This window comes from Eumetopias jubatus, unplaced genomic scaffold (genome assembly GCF_037043125.1).
Source record: "Eumetopias jubatus isolate StellerSeaLion01/CBP00866 unplaced genomic scaffold, mEumJub1_p1.0 scaffold_7, whole genome shotgun sequence".
In the NCBI taxonomy this organism is placed as follows: domain Eukaryota; kingdom Metazoa; phylum Chordata; class Mammalia; order Carnivora; family Otariidae; genus Eumetopias; species Eumetopias jubatus.
Window position 1 is genome coordinate 104,604,491 of NW_028274813.1, and position 17,937 is coordinate 104,622,427.

The 17,937-nt window shown below is 42.3% G+C and overlaps 2 protein-coding genes across 7 annotated transcripts in view; both read left to right on the forward strand.

Moving 5' to 3' along the window:
- The window catches only part of TRIP4 (thyroid hormone receptor interactor 4), a 61,709-nt gene extending 49,125 nt beyond the window's left edge, over positions 1-12,584 (forward strand). Inside the window, exons 12-13 of the mRNA XM_028100324.2 lie at positions 2,776-2,878; positions 10,935-12,584. Of these exons, the coding sequence (XP_027956125.1) occupies positions 2,776-2,878; positions 10,935-11,002 (171 nt within the window). The 3' untranslated portion in view covers positions 11,003-12,584. The remainder of the gene's footprint in view (positions 1-2,775; positions 2,879-10,934) is intronic.
- A 3,861-nt stretch (positions 12,585-16,445) lies between these two features.
- The window catches only part of ZNF609 (zinc finger protein 609), a 252,841-nt gene continuing 251,349 nt past the window's right edge, over positions 16,446-17,937 (forward strand). For all 6 annotated transcript variants that reach the window (XR_015768569.1, XR_015768566.1, XR_015768568.1 and 3 more), the window contains exon 1: positions 16,446-16,536. The gene's annotated coding sequence lies outside the window, so the exon portion shown is untranslated. The remainder of the gene's footprint in view (positions 16,537-17,937) is intronic.

Consider the following 17,937-nt stretch of genomic DNA (forward strand, 5'->3'; position numbering starts at 1 on the left):
GAAACTATTGGGTGCTATGAACATTGGTAAATATTTGAGTTCCTGCTTTCAGTTTCTTTCAGGGATATACCCGTGAGTGGAATTGCTGGACATTATGGTAATTTTGTAACTCTTTGAAATTACAAAAACCAAACTGTTTTCCACAGCAGCTGTACCATTTTACATCCACACCAGCAATGCATGAGGGTTTTAATTTCTTCACATCCTTACCAACACTTGTTATTTTCCATGTTTTTTGGTTTGGTTTGGTTTGGTTTTATTATAGTCATCCCATAAGCATGAACTAGTGCCTCATTGTGGTTTAGATTTGCATTTCCAGGACCTCATTTTTTCCCCAGTTTTATTGAGATATAATTGGCATGTAACGTTGTATTAGTTCAAGATGTACAACAGAATGATTTGATATATGTATATGTTGCAAAATTATTATCTCAATAAATTTAGATAACAGCCATCACCTCTCATAGTTAAAAATTCAGGACTTTTTTTTCTTAAGATTTTATTTATTTATTAGGGAGAGAGAGAGAAAGCACAAGCAGAGGGAGTGGCAGGCAGAGGGAGAAGCAGGCTCCTTGCTGAGCAGAGAGCCCGATGTGGGACTCGATTCCAGGACCCTGGGATCATGACCTGAGCCAAAGGCAGATGCTTAACCGACTGAGCCACCCAGGGGTCCCAGGACCTTATTTTTTAACTCTGAGACTGAAGAAAATCACTAAAGTTGTAAATATAGAGAGAGAAGAGGTCTGAGGCCTGACCCCTGAAGCACTCCCAACATTTAAAGGATGGGGTGATGAACAGTCGGTAAATAGCAAAACCAAGAAGAGAATGATATCCTGGAAGCCAAGTGAGGAATGTGTTCAAGACGGAGGGAGAGAAGAATTCTGTCAGGTTCTACAAATAGGTCAATTAAGTTGAGAACTGAGCATTGACCATTTGATTTAGCAACATGAAAGTGAACAGTGACCTTTAGTTCACCAAGAATAGTTTTGGTGGAGTGATGGGAGTGAAAGCCTATTTATAATGAATTTAAGAAAAAAATAGAGGAATTTGAAGCAGGGAGCATACATAATCTTTTAGTGAATTTTGTTGTAAAGAGAATCAGAAATGGGGCAGTTGCTTGAGGAGAATGTGGGATTTGGAGAGATTTTGTTTTATGGCAGACATTACAGAAAGTATGTTTAATGGGATTGATTCAGTAGAGAAGGAACATTTATTGAGGCAGAAAAAAAGAGGAGAGAATGACTGAAATGGCTTGCAGTTTTGGAAAAGCGGAGCTGTGAGGTCCTGGCAGCACTGTCCTCTGCCTCAACATTCTAAGACACAGAGGGGAGAGAGTAGAAAAACTGAAGAGGTGTGGATTGTGACTGTTGCTGTTGTGGCCTCTGTAGAATTTGGTTGAAAGATCTCAATGGCAGCCTCTGGTTTTATTTGTGCCAAAGCACCTCAACCCTAACAGCTGGAACCTACTTTTCTTTGAGTTCTAAAGATCCAGGGGATAAGGAAAGAAGAGCATTTTCCTTCTCATCTTTAGTCTTTTTTTCTCTACTGTGGACATTTTGACCCTGCCTCTGAATATAATTGTGTCTGATACTTGATATTAAGCTATGTTTTATCAAAGTACATGCCACACCTGTCCCACACAGAAAGCCTGCCACACCTATCTCACACACAAAGCCATGGTATGTGGGCAGGACCGAAAGTTGCTAAAAATCCCTTCTGTTTTCTCCACAGCATTACTTACCACCTAGGACACAGTGGTCAAGTGGTCAGTAAAGAAGTTTCAACTATTTATGTTTCCACTAGTTACAAAGAAATTTTAATTTTCTTATTTTACTGAAACCTCCATTTCTACTTTCAAGCCTTAAGTCTTTAGAGGACATATCTTAGCAGGTGAATAAGAATGGAAAATAAGTTTATACCTGTGATGGTAGTTACTAGGAGAAAGGCTCCTTTGGTAATACCATAGCCTGTGAGTCATATTTGTCAAACATGCTAAATGCAAAACATAAAAGATAGGAAATAATGAAACAGCAAATCAGTTGGGCATTGCTAGAGAGCACTTTCTCCCAACCCTCCATTGTGCCTTAAATTGTGATTATGTGGCCAGCCTAGTCTTACTCTAGGTTCTATGTCTGTCTTTGCAGAAGGAATACAAGTCCTAAGTATTCACACAGATTTGTGATGAGAGATCCAAAGGAAGCTTCTAAATAATTTTCAGAATTGCTCTGCCAGTTACCTTTTCACCCTAAGTAAGTCTGGAATGCATCCAGCAAAACAGCTTTTGCATGTTCATACCTTTCAGAATGAATCATCTTCCTTCCTTTTAGTGAAAGAAGGGCTCTGTTGACTATTTCTGGCAGAATTTCCACAAATGTTCTATTTTTCTTAAACCTTCCAGTGTTTCACTCACGTTAACCTGGGGTGCCCAATGTTCCCAAAGGAGACCTCTGAATCTCCCAATTCTCAGTAATTTATGTTAAAAGAACAGTCTGTCCTGATTCTTCTGGGAAAATATCAGGTATCCTTTTTTAAAGAAGTTGTTCCCATTATAGGAAGTCAGAAATGGCAGGCAATAGAGTTCATAAGACTACGGTGCTAAGGCCTGGGGAAAGGGAAGGTTTGTTTTTGCTTGTTGAGCATAATCCTCTTTACCTGACTGAAATGGAGAGTGCTATCATCAGAATATTGAGGTGAAATCTGGGACATCCTTTGATCTCCCTGAAATTCAAAAATCTGTCCCAACTAGTCTGAACTTGTTATTTTTATATTTCGCAGTATCCAGACATGAGTCAAGAATCTGATTCTGCATTTGTTTTCATCTGCACAAATCCCCAGGAAATGATTGTGAAGTTTCCTATTAAAGGAAATCCAAAAATCTGTAAGTCACAAGCTTTGATGGTCTAATTTTCTTTTTTTTCTTTTTGTCTTGTGTATCACTTGTTTAAAACTTTAAAATCGGTGGGTGCCTGGGTGGCTCAGTTGGTTAAGCGACTGCCTTCGGCTCAGGTCATGATCCTGGGGTCCCGGGATCGAGTCCCGCGTCGGGCTCCCTGCTCAGCAGGGAGTCTGCTTCTCCCTCTGACCTTCCTCCATCTCATGCTCTCTCTCTACTATTCTCTCTCTCTCTCAATAAATAAATAAAAATCTTAAAAAAAAAAAACTTTAAAATCGGGGAGCCTGGGTGGCTCAGTCGTTAAGCGGCTGCCTTCAGCTCAGGTCATGATCCCAGGGTCCTGGGATCGAGCCCTGCATCGGGCTCCCTGCTCGGCAGGAAGCCTGCTTCTCCCTCTCCCACTCCCCCTGCTTGTGTTCCTGCTCTCACTATCTCTCCCTCTCTGTCAAATAAACAAACAAAATCTTTAAAAAAATAATTAAAAAAATAATAAAACTTTAAAATCTCTTACCCTGTTCTATGGCATCTCAAGCTTTAGAGGATTAATATAATTATATTTATTGATAACTTTGATGTTAACTATAGCATAGCCTTTCCAAAGTGTACGTTGATCCACAATTATTGGCATGCTAGTGAATCACTCTAAACTTCCATTTAAGACCCCATTACATTTAAAGATTTATTTATTCATTGAGAGAGAGAGAGAGATAGCATGCACGAGCAGGGGGAGGGGCACAGGGAGAGAGAAAGAATCCCAAGCAGACTCCCCGCTGAGCACCGGGCCGCAGGACACGGGGCTCCATCTCATGACCCTGAGATGATGACCTGAGTCGAAACCAAGAGTCAGATGCTTAACCACCTGAGCTACCCAGGTGCCCGCAGACCCCATTACATTTAAAATCCTTATTTGTCAGCCAACAGAGTATGCTTTGCTCCACTGCACTGCTCATTAAAGGAAGTAGTAAGCCAACGCCAATGGCAATAATGACATTTATTCATTGTTCCTCAGTATTCAATCCAAAAATAAGACTTAAGTCTGTGTCTATTTTTTAGTGTTTTGGAGGCTCCACTTCCCACTTTTCCTGTGAGTACTGGTTCCTAGAGCTTTGCCCTAGCCCTCTTGCTTTTCATTCTCTTTTTGAAACCTCTTGATTCATTTTTCTGTAACTTTCGCTTTATGTATTTGTGATTATAGACCCTCTGCATATTCACTTCTTAATCACTTTTTGTTGACTTTATTTTTTTCAACTTCCAGCTCTTCTTCACCTCCCACCTTCTCTTCTTCTTTGTAGTCCTACCACAGCCTCTTCTGTTTCAAAGAAATCTCGGGAAACACATAGTGGTGTCCTTTCTGCCTAGCTTATTTTTAAAAACAACCCAACAACCCTCCCATTTGCTCATGTCAGTTACTGTTTTGTGCTTCTGTGGCACTGCTTTACCATTGTGTGAACTGGATGATTTGGGGGCAAGCGTTGTCTTCAGCTTTGCACAACTCTACCTCACCCTGTACCTTAGGGACCAACTAGCCATTTGATAAACCTGTTCTATAGAGAAGTACTTTTCTTTCTTTCTTTTTTTTTTAAAGATTTATTTATTTGACAGAGACACAGTGAGAGAGGAAACACAAGCAGAGGGGGCGGGAGAGGGAGAAGCAGGCTTTCCACTGAGCAGGGAGCCTGATGCGGGGTTCGATCCCAGGACCCTGGGATCACGACCTGAGCCGAAGGCAGACGCTTAACCGACTGAGCCACCCAGGCGCCCCTCTTTTTTTTTTTTTTAAAGACTTTATTTGAGAGAGAGAGCACGCACGAGTGGGGGGGAAGGGCAGAGGGACAAGCGTGCTCTCCGTTCACCGACGACTCTGGGTTGGGTCCCAGGACCCTAAGACCATGATCTGAGCAGAACTTAGATGCTTAACCAACTGAGCCACCCAGGAGCCCCTAGAGAAGTACTTTTCAAACTGTACTGTAAATAAAAATCACCTAGAGAGCTGTTAAAACACCGGTTTCTGGGCCCTCTCCCAAGTGATACTGATTCTGTTGCTCAGCTAACTACACTTTGAGTAATACTGCTTTTGATTACAAAATGCTTGGAGTGTGGATTTAGATTAATGTATATTCATCACAAAATTCAGGCAACCCTCATGATTTATGAGACATGTTCCTGAGATTCCTACATATCAGAAAATCTGAACATTTTGCCTTTGACTTATATATTTTATTTACAGCTGGTAGCTAAGTGGCCCTGGAAATTTTTTTTTCCTCTCTACTATTTAGGATTTGTTTGTTATTTTTTAAAGATTTTCTTTTTAAGTAATGTCTACACCTTATGTGGGGCTCAAACTCATAACCCCGAGATCAAAAATTGCTTGGTCCACTGACTGAGTCAGCCAGGCGCCCCCTCCACTATTTAGGATCTTTATTTATTTATTTTTATTATTATTTTTTAAGATTTTATTTATTTGTGAGAGAGGGAGGGTGAGAGCACAAGCAGGAGGAGGAGGTAGAGGGAGAAGCAGGCTCCCTGCTGAGCAAGGAGCCCGATGTGGGGCTTGATCCCAGGACACCAAGATCATGACCTGAGCTGAAGGCAGATGTTTAACCAATTGAGCCACCCGGGTGTCCCTAGGATTTTTTTTTTTTAAGATTTTATTTATTTTATTAAAGAGAGAGCAAGCTGGGAGTGGGGCAGAGGGAGATTGAGAGAATATCAAGCAGACTTCTCGCTGAGCATGGAGACCAATGCAGGGCTTGATCTCATGACCTGGCCAAAACCAAGAGTCGGACACTTAACCCACTGAGTCACCCAGGTGCCCCTCCACTGTTTAGGATTTAAATCTCTCTTTTCTTCTCTTTTTTGGTTGTGGCATTCTATCCCTCTCTCTTCCATTCTCACCTTACTCTAGGCACCCATAGCAGCACTGGTGGTAGGAGGCAAAGATTTTAGGTCTTCTCTCCCATATCTAGTGCTACTTGATCTTGAGTCCCTGTAACCTTTTCTTAGCTTCCTCCCCTATCTTGGTTCTTATCTGCTGCTTAAGCTCCTGTGAGAAAATGTTCTGTGTAAACAGAGTTTGGATATTTCTCTGAAATGTTTTACTCCAGTACTTTCTCTACCCAGAGATCTACCTTCAGTACATATATTGGCCTGTTTTTCTCAATAAGGTTTAATGAGGGGTTGGGAGAGTGATGCTCTTAGGAGAGAACTTTAGTAAACTCCTGTCTTTTCCCCATTGTTTCTGTTCTTGAAAAGTTTAAAAAGCCAAAATGGGCTGTATGCTTCTTTCAGGGACAGCAGGACTAGAGAGAAGTTGTGAGACTGTAACTTCTTCCATGGTAGGCCAGACAAAGTGAAACATTGGTCAAAAATAATAGCGAAATTTAAAGAATGGGTTGACCCTGTGTATCTCAGGAATTTTTTTTTTTTTTTTTTAAGTAGGCTCCATGCCCAACATGGGGCCTTTGTGAACTCATGACCCTGAGATCAAGAGTCACATGCTCTACAGACTGAACCAGCCAGGCTCCCCAGAAAAAAAAAATTTTTCTGTTTTACCTGAGGATTTAGTTTGGTGTGAAGTTTCTATTCCCTATAGCGCTTTATTCCTTCATCCTTCATTCCTCTTTACCATCTCTAAAAATCTTACACTTGGGTATTATATGCAGCTGATGAATCACTAAATTCTACCCCTGAAACTAGTAATACAATATATGTTAACTTGGGGCACCTGGGTGGCTCAGATGGATAAGCATCTGCCTTCAGCTCAGGTCATGATCCCAGGGTCCTGGGATCGAGTTCCGCATCAGGCTCCCTGCTCAGTGCAGAGCCTGCTTCTCCCTCTCCCCATGCCATTCCCTCTGCTTGTGCTCTTCTGTCTCTCTGTCAAACAAATAAATAAAATCTTAAAAAAAAAACCAAAAAAACAATATATGTTAACTAAATTGAATTTAAGTAAAAAATTGAAAATAAAAAGTAAAAATCTTACACTCTGCCAGAACTTTCTTCCCATAGGCTGAAGGAGCCACCTTCAGTAGCTTACAGCTGGAAAAAGTCTTTACTCCCACTGCCACAGGGGAAAATACATACTTGGCTCTTAATTTGAAATGCTTCACATTTTCTTCTAGGTACATCATTATACTAAGTGGTTAAGGTCCATAGTATTAATAATATACTCTCCTTCAATTACAGCCCTATGACTTAAATGTTTTTATTCTTGTTTTTCTTTTGTGGGATGGCTTAGGAATCTTCTATAGATTAGTTCTATGAGATATATTCCAAGTTCCAAACTCTGACTTGCAAATAAGCTTTTAGAAATTTACCTGTTGTACCATGTGTATATATATGTATATATCTATATGCTTTAAATTAAGGTTTTAAATATATATATTTTTAAATTTTTTGAGTATAGTTGACACACCGTTACATTAGTTTCATGTGTGTCAACATGGTGATTCAACATCCCTATACGTTATGCTGTGCCCACCGTAAGCGTAGCTACCACCTGTCACCATACAATACGATTACAATATCACTAACTGTATTTTTCTATGCTGTACCTTTTATTCCCATTCCTTATTCATTCCATACCTGGAAATAAAGGCATATATTTTGGTTTATGCTTTTGGACACATAAACTTGAGCTTGCTTGACCTAGGGATAATTATGTTTCTTGAAATTGAAATAATTCAAAAAAGAGCAATATGCAATATGATCACTTGGCTGTGTGTCTGCTCAAATTAGGAAATGCAAAAAAGTATAATAGAATATCTAGGTTAAATGCTCAAAGAGATAAAGGACATCTTTTTACTTTAACTACATGCTCTATAAACTCATGCAAATACTGCCTTATATGTTACACAAAGCATGTGAAAATTCCTATGAGAGTTATATCGATGGATGACAAATACTTTTTCCCCTTTTAACATCTTGTCCATCTGCTGCACATGCATTTGATTTTCTTTTAGGTACCATGACTGAGGATGTGTTAACACTGAAATGCTGTAGGTACTAAATGTAAAAATATTGGGGAAATACCAAAACTAAGCATCACCAGTCTGTGTTTAAGAGAGTATACTGTATGTTACTGTAGTTAACTGTCCAGATCCCAACTCTTGAAAGACGAGGCTGAACTAGAACTCGGAATTCAGAGTTTCTGCAGTCTGAGGGCAACTTTGATGACTGCTTCTTCATGCGGGAAGCCCCAGTCCCTTGCCTTCATGGTCTGTAGCTGGCCCAAGAATTGCCACTATTGGCAGTCATTGTGGTAGATGTTAGGGATGCATGCAGAGAAGTCCTTACTTATAAGGAGTTCACAGATTGCTGGCACAGATTGCTGGTTTTCTTAGGCAGTCTAGGGGAATGAAAGAATTTCTGCATCCCTGGGAATGCTCTGGAAGTCCCTTCTTCCTCTATCTATATCTCTTTCCTCCTTTTAGTTTTCCATTTTATGACATCACCTCCGAAACCAGGGATTAGTTTGCCTACCCATTGAGTGCTTTGCTCCTATGGGTTGATCTTTCCTGAGCTGGTCTCACTTGAGGACTCTCATAATCAGACTGGAGTTTTCTGAAGATTATACTTGGAATGTTCTTATACAGTAAAGCTTTGAGAGTGTCGAGAAGATAATGTCTCTTTTTTAGATGAGGAATCTGAAATACATGTAGTTAAAAGACTTTTTTTTTAAGATTTTATTTATTTATCTGACAGAGAGAGACACAGCAAGAGAGGGAACACAAGCAGGGTGAATGGGAGAGGGAGGAGCAGGCTTCCCATGGACCAAGGAGCCCGATGCGGGGCTCCATCCCAGGACCCCGGGATCATGACCTGAGCTGAAGGCAGATGCCTAACGACTGAGCCACCCAGGTGCCCCCATGTAGTTAAAAGACTTGTCTAGAGTTGTAAACTGAGACCATAAGTAAGAAACACAACTCCCAAGCCTCATCATCAATATGACTACCCTTACTTTTTCGGAGAACTTTGAGTGTATGAGGCACTTTAACATACAATATTTCAGTTAGTTATTGGATTAAATGACTTAGTGTATATAAAAAAACTTAGCACAGTGCTTGGTATTGAGAAAGCACTTAATGTTGGCTATAATTCTCTCAACTTTGTTAGTAGGAATTTTTTCCTTTCATTTTTCAGCTGAGTAAATAGGTTTATAGAAGTTGAGTTTTGCTCACATCTTTCTGTCTCTAGTTTTCCTGCTCTTTTCACTTTACCAGATTGCCTCAGAAACAAATTATTCCAATCACGTTTCATTTTTAGGGCACAATAACAGAGCTGGAAGGAGCCTTCTGTACTACATAGTCCAGTTTAGTAGTCTCAGAACTACAGCTAGGACCTCAGTCTTCTAACGTACTCAATACAGAGAACTAGAAGTCTAGAGTCCTAGATAGAATTCTGAATTCCACCCTAGCTTGCCCTAAAAAGTTGAATGAGATGTAGTACTTCTTTATACCTCTGGGTACCACCACCTTTACGATGGATACTCATGTTTTTCTGATATCTGCTAATTTTGGTTACTTAGTCCTTATAATTCAAAGGTTTTGAAATTTGTAATGTCTACTTTCTTTAATTGATTTGATGAAAACTTTTATTGGGCACCTACCATTTGGCGCCCACTATGGTAGTGTTAGAGATACAAAGGCAAATGTGCCTTGTAATAGGGCTTTTTGCCAGATTGCTGGCACGTGTTCGATTTCCAGCTGGGCAGCCTGGGGGATGAAAGACACCTAAATCCCTGGGAATACTCTGTGCTCTAAAGCCCAAATTAAAATCAACAGCATTGTGACTATTGTCGACAGCATTCTGGGCATTGCTTAGTGATGGTTTCTGAGGAAGGATGGTTTCTGAGAAGTAATGTTATTCCAGAGACAGGTATACCTCTAGAGAGATGAAGGGGGAAAAGAAAACAAAATTTAAGAAAACAGGGAAACTTGTGAGGTTGATGTTATTTTTCTCACAATCTTTTGCAGTAGTCAAGACACATATTTTAGTCAGAGAAATGAGAATATTGAAGTCTAGAGAGACTAAATGACTTGCCCCAGGTTTTTCATGACAACATATAGGGGGGCAGTTATGGGTGTGGGCTGTAGTACACCTGGCTGTCCTTGAAGGGGGGCTCCTTGTTTATTTGTTAGTCTTTATTTCTTTTGTGCTGAGACTGAACTGACCTGTTTCTGTTTCAGTTCAGTGTCAACATCACTGTTGACTTAACTGAGACTTTTTGAGGGTGAAAGCAATATGCAAGACAGACAAGAACTTTGTTAGGATTGTCTTCATGAGATGGATAGTTTTTAAGGCTGCTACCACTGAACCAAACTCTGTCCTGGTAAGATTTGAGGAGCGAGAGGTCAGGGACCACATCAGTGAAGTACCTCTCATTAGGGTCACCTGGGACAGGAAGGTTGCTTGTTTTCTAACTTTAACACTTAGAGGAGTCATACAGCCTATGACCTTTGCCCTTCTTAGCTGATGATAGGGGCCCTTTGTCAGTAAAGCATTCATGTGGATTCTACTCCACTGCTGCAGGTCACTCCCCCTATTAAGTCTGAGGCAGAAAAGGGGTGAACTGAACTGCTTTTCTCACTGTGAGGGAGGTTCATGCATTATGCTCAGCCAGTTAACAGGTCAGAGGAATGAGTTTCCCACTGTGTGAAATGCCTTCCTTTATTCTAATGTGTGTATTCTTTAAAAACTTGCCTTAGCATCAGACATCCTGAAAAACCATGGTGTTTCTTTTGTAGTAGCTACAAAATTAGAAATATTAACTATTTAGATTCTTAAAGCGAATACTCATTAAGTGTGTGTGCGCGCGCGCACCCTCACATGCACGTGACCACGTTTGTGTGTCCTTAAACAGTGTTCCCACTGCTTCCTCATTCTTACAGAATGAAACTCTGAAGTTTGAAAGTATCTCAGTCCTGAAGCAAGATAATTGAATGTGACAGGAACACAGTAACCAGAGGACCTGGGAGGCCATGAAAGATTTGCATTGCAAATATAAAAAATAAATAATGAGGCTTCTTTTTCTCCCTTACAGGGAAACTGGATTCCAAGATCCATCAAGGAGCAAAGAAGGGGTTAATGAAGCAGAATAAAGCTGTCTGACCCAGGAGAAAAGGAACTATACAGCATAGTGGAGTTTTATGTACTAAAATTGCTATCCACTGGTCCTTTGGAATGGAAGCATTAGAAATCTAAAGGCTTGGCATCAGGCTTGAATCTCGCAGAATTTAAACTCTTACCTAAATCTGTATATTTTTCTTAAAGAGTGGGATTCTTACTTTCTGTAGTAGGTCAAAATCTTTGAATACATTATTTATAAAATGCTATTTTAAAAATTCTAGGTCTTTGACACTTCTCTCAGAATGGTATCAGAAGAGAAAGGAACAAGTTGGAAATTACTTTCCTCTCTGAGGCTTGGATTTGAGGTTATGAAAATCTTAACATAGGTTAACAATTTTTTTGAGAGACCACTTGAATTTTAAAGTTTCTTTTCAAAGTAATAGCCTGGTTGGAGTATTAGGATGTTTGAGGGATCCTGTGTTTAATACAAACCTGTGATGGGACAGAAAGGGGTTTTAACAAGTTTTTTGCTCTCATTCAACATCTCTTGAAGTGAACAGTCTTCAAAAGCTGAATAACCTTCTTTGGCAGATTTTTTTTTTTTTTTAAGGGATAACCTGAAGGCATGCTGCCACTTTGTTCTTTGGTTTGAGATGTTAGGACATAAGAGGATCAGACTGGAAGGAGATAGAGCTCCTGTTAAAGCAGCATGAAACTGCCCTATTTATTGTTGTAGGTATTGCAAAAACATCACTTGGATGGGGCAATTAGAAACAAACTAAAAAATAAAGTCCCTTCAGTAAATGTATTCAAATGCTCTCAAATGCTGAAACCTAACCCTTTAAACCAACCACAGCTCAGGAAACTATGAGCTTTGGAAAAATAGAAGGTTGATTTGAAATGAGATTTTCACTCATCATTCTGGCCCCACTTAGTGAAGCACTTTTTTTCTGAGGCTGTTCAGTAGAGCTGTCAGAATCTCAGTTGCTGGCATCCTCAGGAAATTCATGGTCTTAAATGTGTATGTTCTGCTTTTTATAAAGCACCACCACCACACTAGGGAAGTTGGATTCCCTCCAGCAGTTGTGTGCATGACTTAAAAAAGAGAGCGCACAGGAGAGAAAAAAAAGTGCCCTGTGTTATGAAAAAGATTAATTTCCCCTTTCTTTAATCCTTCATATTCAGCATGTATTTGCATTGAAATGCCTGCACTCTTATGCATTGATGTTCACTCAACTGTGAACCCTGCTTGTTGCATAGCTCTAGGCACTGGTTTTGTGGGGCCTGATCACTCTGGATTCCCAGGGAAAACCCACCCAGTTCTTGTTCCAGTAATGCAGACATGCAGTATTCTCATTCTTTTCCTGTTCAACTTCTGTAGAGAAAGTGGAAAGAACAGCTAATGGTACTTCTTTAGGGGAAAAAAAAATTCATTCTGGTCTCCTGAAGACCCTAGTACTATTAATGAAGACACACTGGGTTAATATTTTACTGTGCAGTAGTACCATGAACTCTGCACTGGAATTGTCTGGTTTTCCGAATACCAAAATAAAACCGAAAGGCAGGAGGTAAAGGGCCTAGGGAACACCAAGTTTTCTGCCTTTTTATGTGAATGACAGCTCAAGCACAGAGGAGTCTGGATTGATTTTTTTTTCACCTGGATAGATTTTGTGTGCATGCCTAAAGAAAAACATCAGGACCTGCGAGATCAGGTTATGCGACCATTTTGTGTGCTGTGATAAAGTTTACAAGAACATTACAAGTTTACAAGAACCCACCTCAGCATCCAAAATATGCAGCTGGAGCCACATGAGTAAATGGCAGAGTAACTTGGAAACTTCTTTTCATGGTTAGACTGTGAAAGCCTGTCTTTAGTTCACATGGTGATGGTGTAAGGTCTGTCTTTTATTTGTAGGACATTGGGGAGTAAGTTTGGGAAAGACTTGGGGGTAGATGGTCCTCAGTTGCTCAGTGATGAATAGGATAATTTAAAGCCTAGTGGAAATTCCTAGCATCCTGAATACAAACTTGCCCAGGAATTGCCTTTCGGTGCTTTACAACACTTTGCACTGACCCTTTTAACTCTGGGACAGCTTGGTCTGAGGGAAGTTTCACATTTCTGAGCTGGTTTTCTTTTGCAGCCTAAATATTATCGGCGCCCCCTTTTGGATGGTTGGGTCCAGTGACTCTCAATTTGTATAGAACCTGAAGGATTCAGTGTTTTTGTTTTTCTAGGCAGGTCCCTGTCTCAATTTTGTAAGCTCAGAGTGGGATATATATGAAACTAGATACTTTCTTGTCAGGGTTTAGGAGACTCTGGCTTTGCAGTCAGATGTTTGGAACGGAGTAAGGTTTTTTGTTTGTTTTGGTTTGGTTTTTTTTGCTTGCTATAGCTAATCTAGGGAAAGAGAACTAGGTGTCCCCCCTTTTCTCTTTAAGCTGAAAGTTTACAGAAACCCATTTTTCCTAGGGTGTAGCTGTGAAAAATTTAGACTTTAAAGATTACTTTTACAAATAATTACAAAGTTATGGTTTTTATTTAATCTCTTTCCATTTTAACTGCTGTCTCTACTAAAGCCCACTTATGTGGATTTCATTTAGTTTGGTAAATTTTTTTTAATGCTTTTACTAGAACTCCTAGCCAAGATTGAGACAGTGTTGGGGTTGTTCTCTTGCCCAGCTAGAAAAGGCCAGTAAAAAAGCAAGCATCTATTAAACTAGAGAAATCAACTAACTTCAGTTTATTAGGCTTAGGGGGAGGAAAGAAAGGCTTGTGATGAAGGACTTTTTTTTCCTTGAGATTCAAATAGCAAGTATACATCTGCTGTTCTCAGCTTCTGTGAATGTGTTTGGAGGGAGGTGATCCATATCACAGGCTCCAGCAGCAACAAGGGATCCAGCATGTGGAGGGCTTTTCTACTTCTCTCACGCAGAGAAGAAAACATAGCACAGTTCCATCCTTGAACACAAAGAAACTTGTGTAAATGTCTGTCCATTTATATGTATGCACATAATGTGGATTAATACATGGGGTGAAACTTGGTAAACTGATCAGATTTCAGTTGTGACAATGGAGCGCTCAGAAAGAAAACCCAGTAAATGTTGTATTCTACCTTGGAGTCAGATAAATAGGGCTGGGGGTAGGGGCCTGGGGGAACTGAGAATCCATATAGAGTTGTGACATAGGAAGGGAGTAAGATGTTGGCACAAGGGACAAAAAATGATACAGAAGATTTGAGAAGAGTCTAGAGTTGTACTGTCTAATATGGTAGCCACTAACCACTTGTGGTTTTTTTAATTAAATGAAATTAGGAATTCAGTTCTTTAGTCACATTAACCAAATTTCAAAGGTTCAAACAGCCACATGTGGCTAGTGACTTCTGAACTGGAGGGCACATATATAGAACATTTTCATCATTGCAAAAAATTCGATTGGACAGTGCTTATTCAGAGCAGGGGTCCACACACTTTTTCTGTACAGGGCCAGATAGTAAATATTTTAGGCTTTCCAGGTCATACAAGTCTCTGTTAACACCTATTCAACTCTGCTGTTAACAGTGCAAATGAATTCATAGATAATGCATACATGAATAAGTGTGGCTATGAGCCCATAAAACTTTATTTATGGACACTGAAATTTGAATTTCATATTCTCACACCACAAAGTATTATTTTGATTATTTTTCAGCCATTTAAAAATGTAATAACCACTCTTAGCTCATGGGACATACCAAAACAGGCAGTGAGCTTGTGAGCCATAATTTGCCAACCCCTGGTCTAGAGGAACAGGAAGTCAAAATTTAAGATTCTTTTAGTGTACAGGACATCACTTAAAAATTTTTGGTGGTTCTTTCAAGGCTTGAGAACTTTCTTTGGCTAAAAATTGAGGTTCACTGTAGTACTGTTTATTTTCCTCTTTTCCCTATTTTTGCAGTCCTGTCCTCCCCAATGGTAGGGTCATGCTCTTCAGTAGAAGATGACTGCTTGAGTGTTAACCCTTAATTAAGTCATATCTAAGTCTAAAATACCAAACCCTACTCTTTCTCTACGTGCTAAGTAGTGAATCCTCACTTGTAACATTGCCTAGTAGAGACTGGAAGTGTGCTGTCACCCGGAATCAGTTTTGCCCTACATGTACTGTACTAGAACAAATTAAATATTGGTGGGCCAAAGGGAGATTATTCTTCCTAGGCTGGACAGGCTTAGTGTTCATCTTTAGCCCCCCACCCCACCCCCACCGTGTGTGTGTGTGTGTGTGTGTGTGTGTGTGTGTGTGTGTGTGTATGTAGATGGAGAGTAAAGGGGTTTTATTATCTGGCTGTATCCCCAAGTCACACACTATTTTGAGTGGCACTGTTGAAGGATGCCTCAGGATAAGGGAAGAAAGGAAAGACAAAAACTGAAGAGCTAAAATGATCAAGGACACAGGAAGGACATAAGGGGCTAAGAAAGGGGAGCCTTGAGAATTAAGAAATTTCTCTTTGCTATGGAAGGAGGTGGAAGTTTTAGGGAAAAGGTCATGGAGAGTATATTTCACAAGTGAGAGGTGGGTGGGAGGGTTCACATAAACACGGACTGAATGTCTATTGTGCAGTGCGCTGGACAATCACAGTTGAATGACATTTATGGAAAGGTAAAAGTTAAAGTCCTTAGAAACAATGGTGGGTTGGAGAAGGACAGAATAGGGCTTTTAGATAATAAAAAGCAACAAGATTTGGTGATATAGGATGGTGAGATAAGGGATATAGAAAGATGAGAAGTGGGTACTTTGGAGAGAAAAACAAGTGGTAATCCCAAGAAAAAGAAACTGGAGAACAAAGGATAAAAAAATTAGGGGGTTGATAATTTGCTGAACCAAAGGATAAAATGGATGAAACCATTATGAGCTGTTCTTGCTCTTCTGTTCTTTGTGGATGTTCACGTTCAGACCCCTTACGGCCTTTTCCTCTCCCCATGGTGGAAGGACACCTACGGAACTGGTGTCTTTCTGTATTTAAGGTATGATACTTCCCCAGAGACCTCTCTGCGAGGAAGTCTGGTCCAGCGAGAGTTCTTTCCACGAGGGGAGAGCGTTAGGTTCGAGCTCTCCAATCCAGGTTTCTTCGAGTTTATCTCTGTTTAACCGGCTCGCCGGGTTTTCCAGCATTCCCAGAGCTACGACTCTAATCCGGGCTCCGTGTGACCGCGCATTCCGAGACCCAGGATTTGGCTCTTTCATCCAGGTTCCGGGTTTCCCCGGCGCACTCCCGCTCCAGACTCCACGGCAGCCCGGAATCCAGATCCGAGGGCCCGGTAGTCCAGTTTCCGGGTCTTCGGGGCGGCCCTGGTTGTCCCGGATCGCGGCGGCGGCGGCGGCGGTGGCGGCGGCTGAGGGACCCGCGGCCCCGGACACAGCGGCACCGGCCGGGCGGGGCGGAGCGGCGCGGGGAGGGGGCGGAGAGCCGGAGCTGAGGCGGGGTGGGGTGGGGGGGAGGGGCCGCGGGAACGGATGGCGGCCTGGGCCCCGTAGCAGCGGCGGCTCTACGGCCCGGGGCCCCGGGCGGGCGGAGGTGGCGGCTCCCGGGACCGGCCGCGCGGTGAGTCCGAAGCTTTGTGTGGAGCCGGGGCTGGGGGAGGAGAGAGGCCGTGGCGCTGAGGGGGGCCGGGGCTGAGGGGGCCGGGGTAGCGGCGCCTGACGGAGGAAGTGGGGGTTGGGGGGCCGGGGCGGAGCGAGGGGAAGGTGTGTTTGGAGGGGGAGGGGGGTCGTTGCGTGGGTGGGGGAGGGGGCGTCGAGGGGCGCGGGGTGAAGTTCAAAGCGTGGCCGGGGCCGGTTCGGCCTCAGGGTAGGGGTTCCCAAGAGAGGATTAGGGTCTGGCCAGGTTGTGGGGACAGGCCAGAGAGTTTCAGTGGCGAGTCTGGGTATCTCGAGGGGGCCTAGGGCGGCTGGGGCTAGTCAGGGAGTTAGGGGGGTTCAGGGCGAAGGGTTGGGAGCAGGACGTGTGCGCGGCCCTGCGGGGGGGGGGGGAGCAAGGTGGCCGGGAGTGTGCAGTAAGTAGGTTGTGGGTGTGTGCTCCTTCCAGTCTTCAGGTCACATTTACTCCTGTCCTTTTCTTCAAGATGGAGGGATCCCTGGGCCTGGCCCTTAACTGCTCTCCTTGTGCCCCCGGGAGGATTTGTGACCCTGTCCTGTTTGGAAAAACCCATGCTGCCCTCTTTTCCCTTTATGTGTAATTACGGTTGGATCATCTCTGTGCTTTGCTCAGATTCTCCTTCCTCCCTCTGGGGTTGAGGAGGAGGAGACACATCTGACCAATTAATGTGTGTTTGTGAAACAGGCAGCAGCAAACAGTCATTTCAGCTTCTAGGAATTAGGCTCACAGAGGGTGGAGAGATCAGAGCCCTTCAGGGGAAATATTTCTGAACAAATCACAGATGATTAAATTCTCTAAGAAACAGCTTCCTACCCAAATGAGAGTGGGAAAGATGGGGGAGAAAGCCTGTCTGTTTGCAGCCATGTGTCCAGAGCCCCAGGGGTAGAGGAGAGTCCCCAATCCCCCACAGGCCTCTCTTTTCTGTACTAGGCTTTGCTCTGCAGCCCTGAGTTAATTTCACCCCTGCTGCTTTGTCTTGGGGGAGGGAGTGCTGGTTTAGGCTGTTGTGAGGAGATGACTGTTCTGCTGCCACACACAATAGTCTGTGTCATTTTATCGGGAGTGCTACCCCAGGGCTGAGAACTGCTGCTGCAGAGATAAACCGGTCCCTCTCACCCGCCTATTGTGTACACAGTGAAGGTCATAGGTTCAAGTCTTGTCTGAGAGCTTTGGATATGCTCCATCTCCCAGGCTCCTCAGTGCCATTTTCTTCCTTTTCCAGACTGGGGCTTGCCATTGGAGGAGGCCAGACAGAAAGGCTCTTCTTTTTGAGTGAGGAACAATGCAGAGCTCATTGGCACACATTTTTCAGAAGAATAGGGGATGCCAGCCATGTTGTGCCTGCCT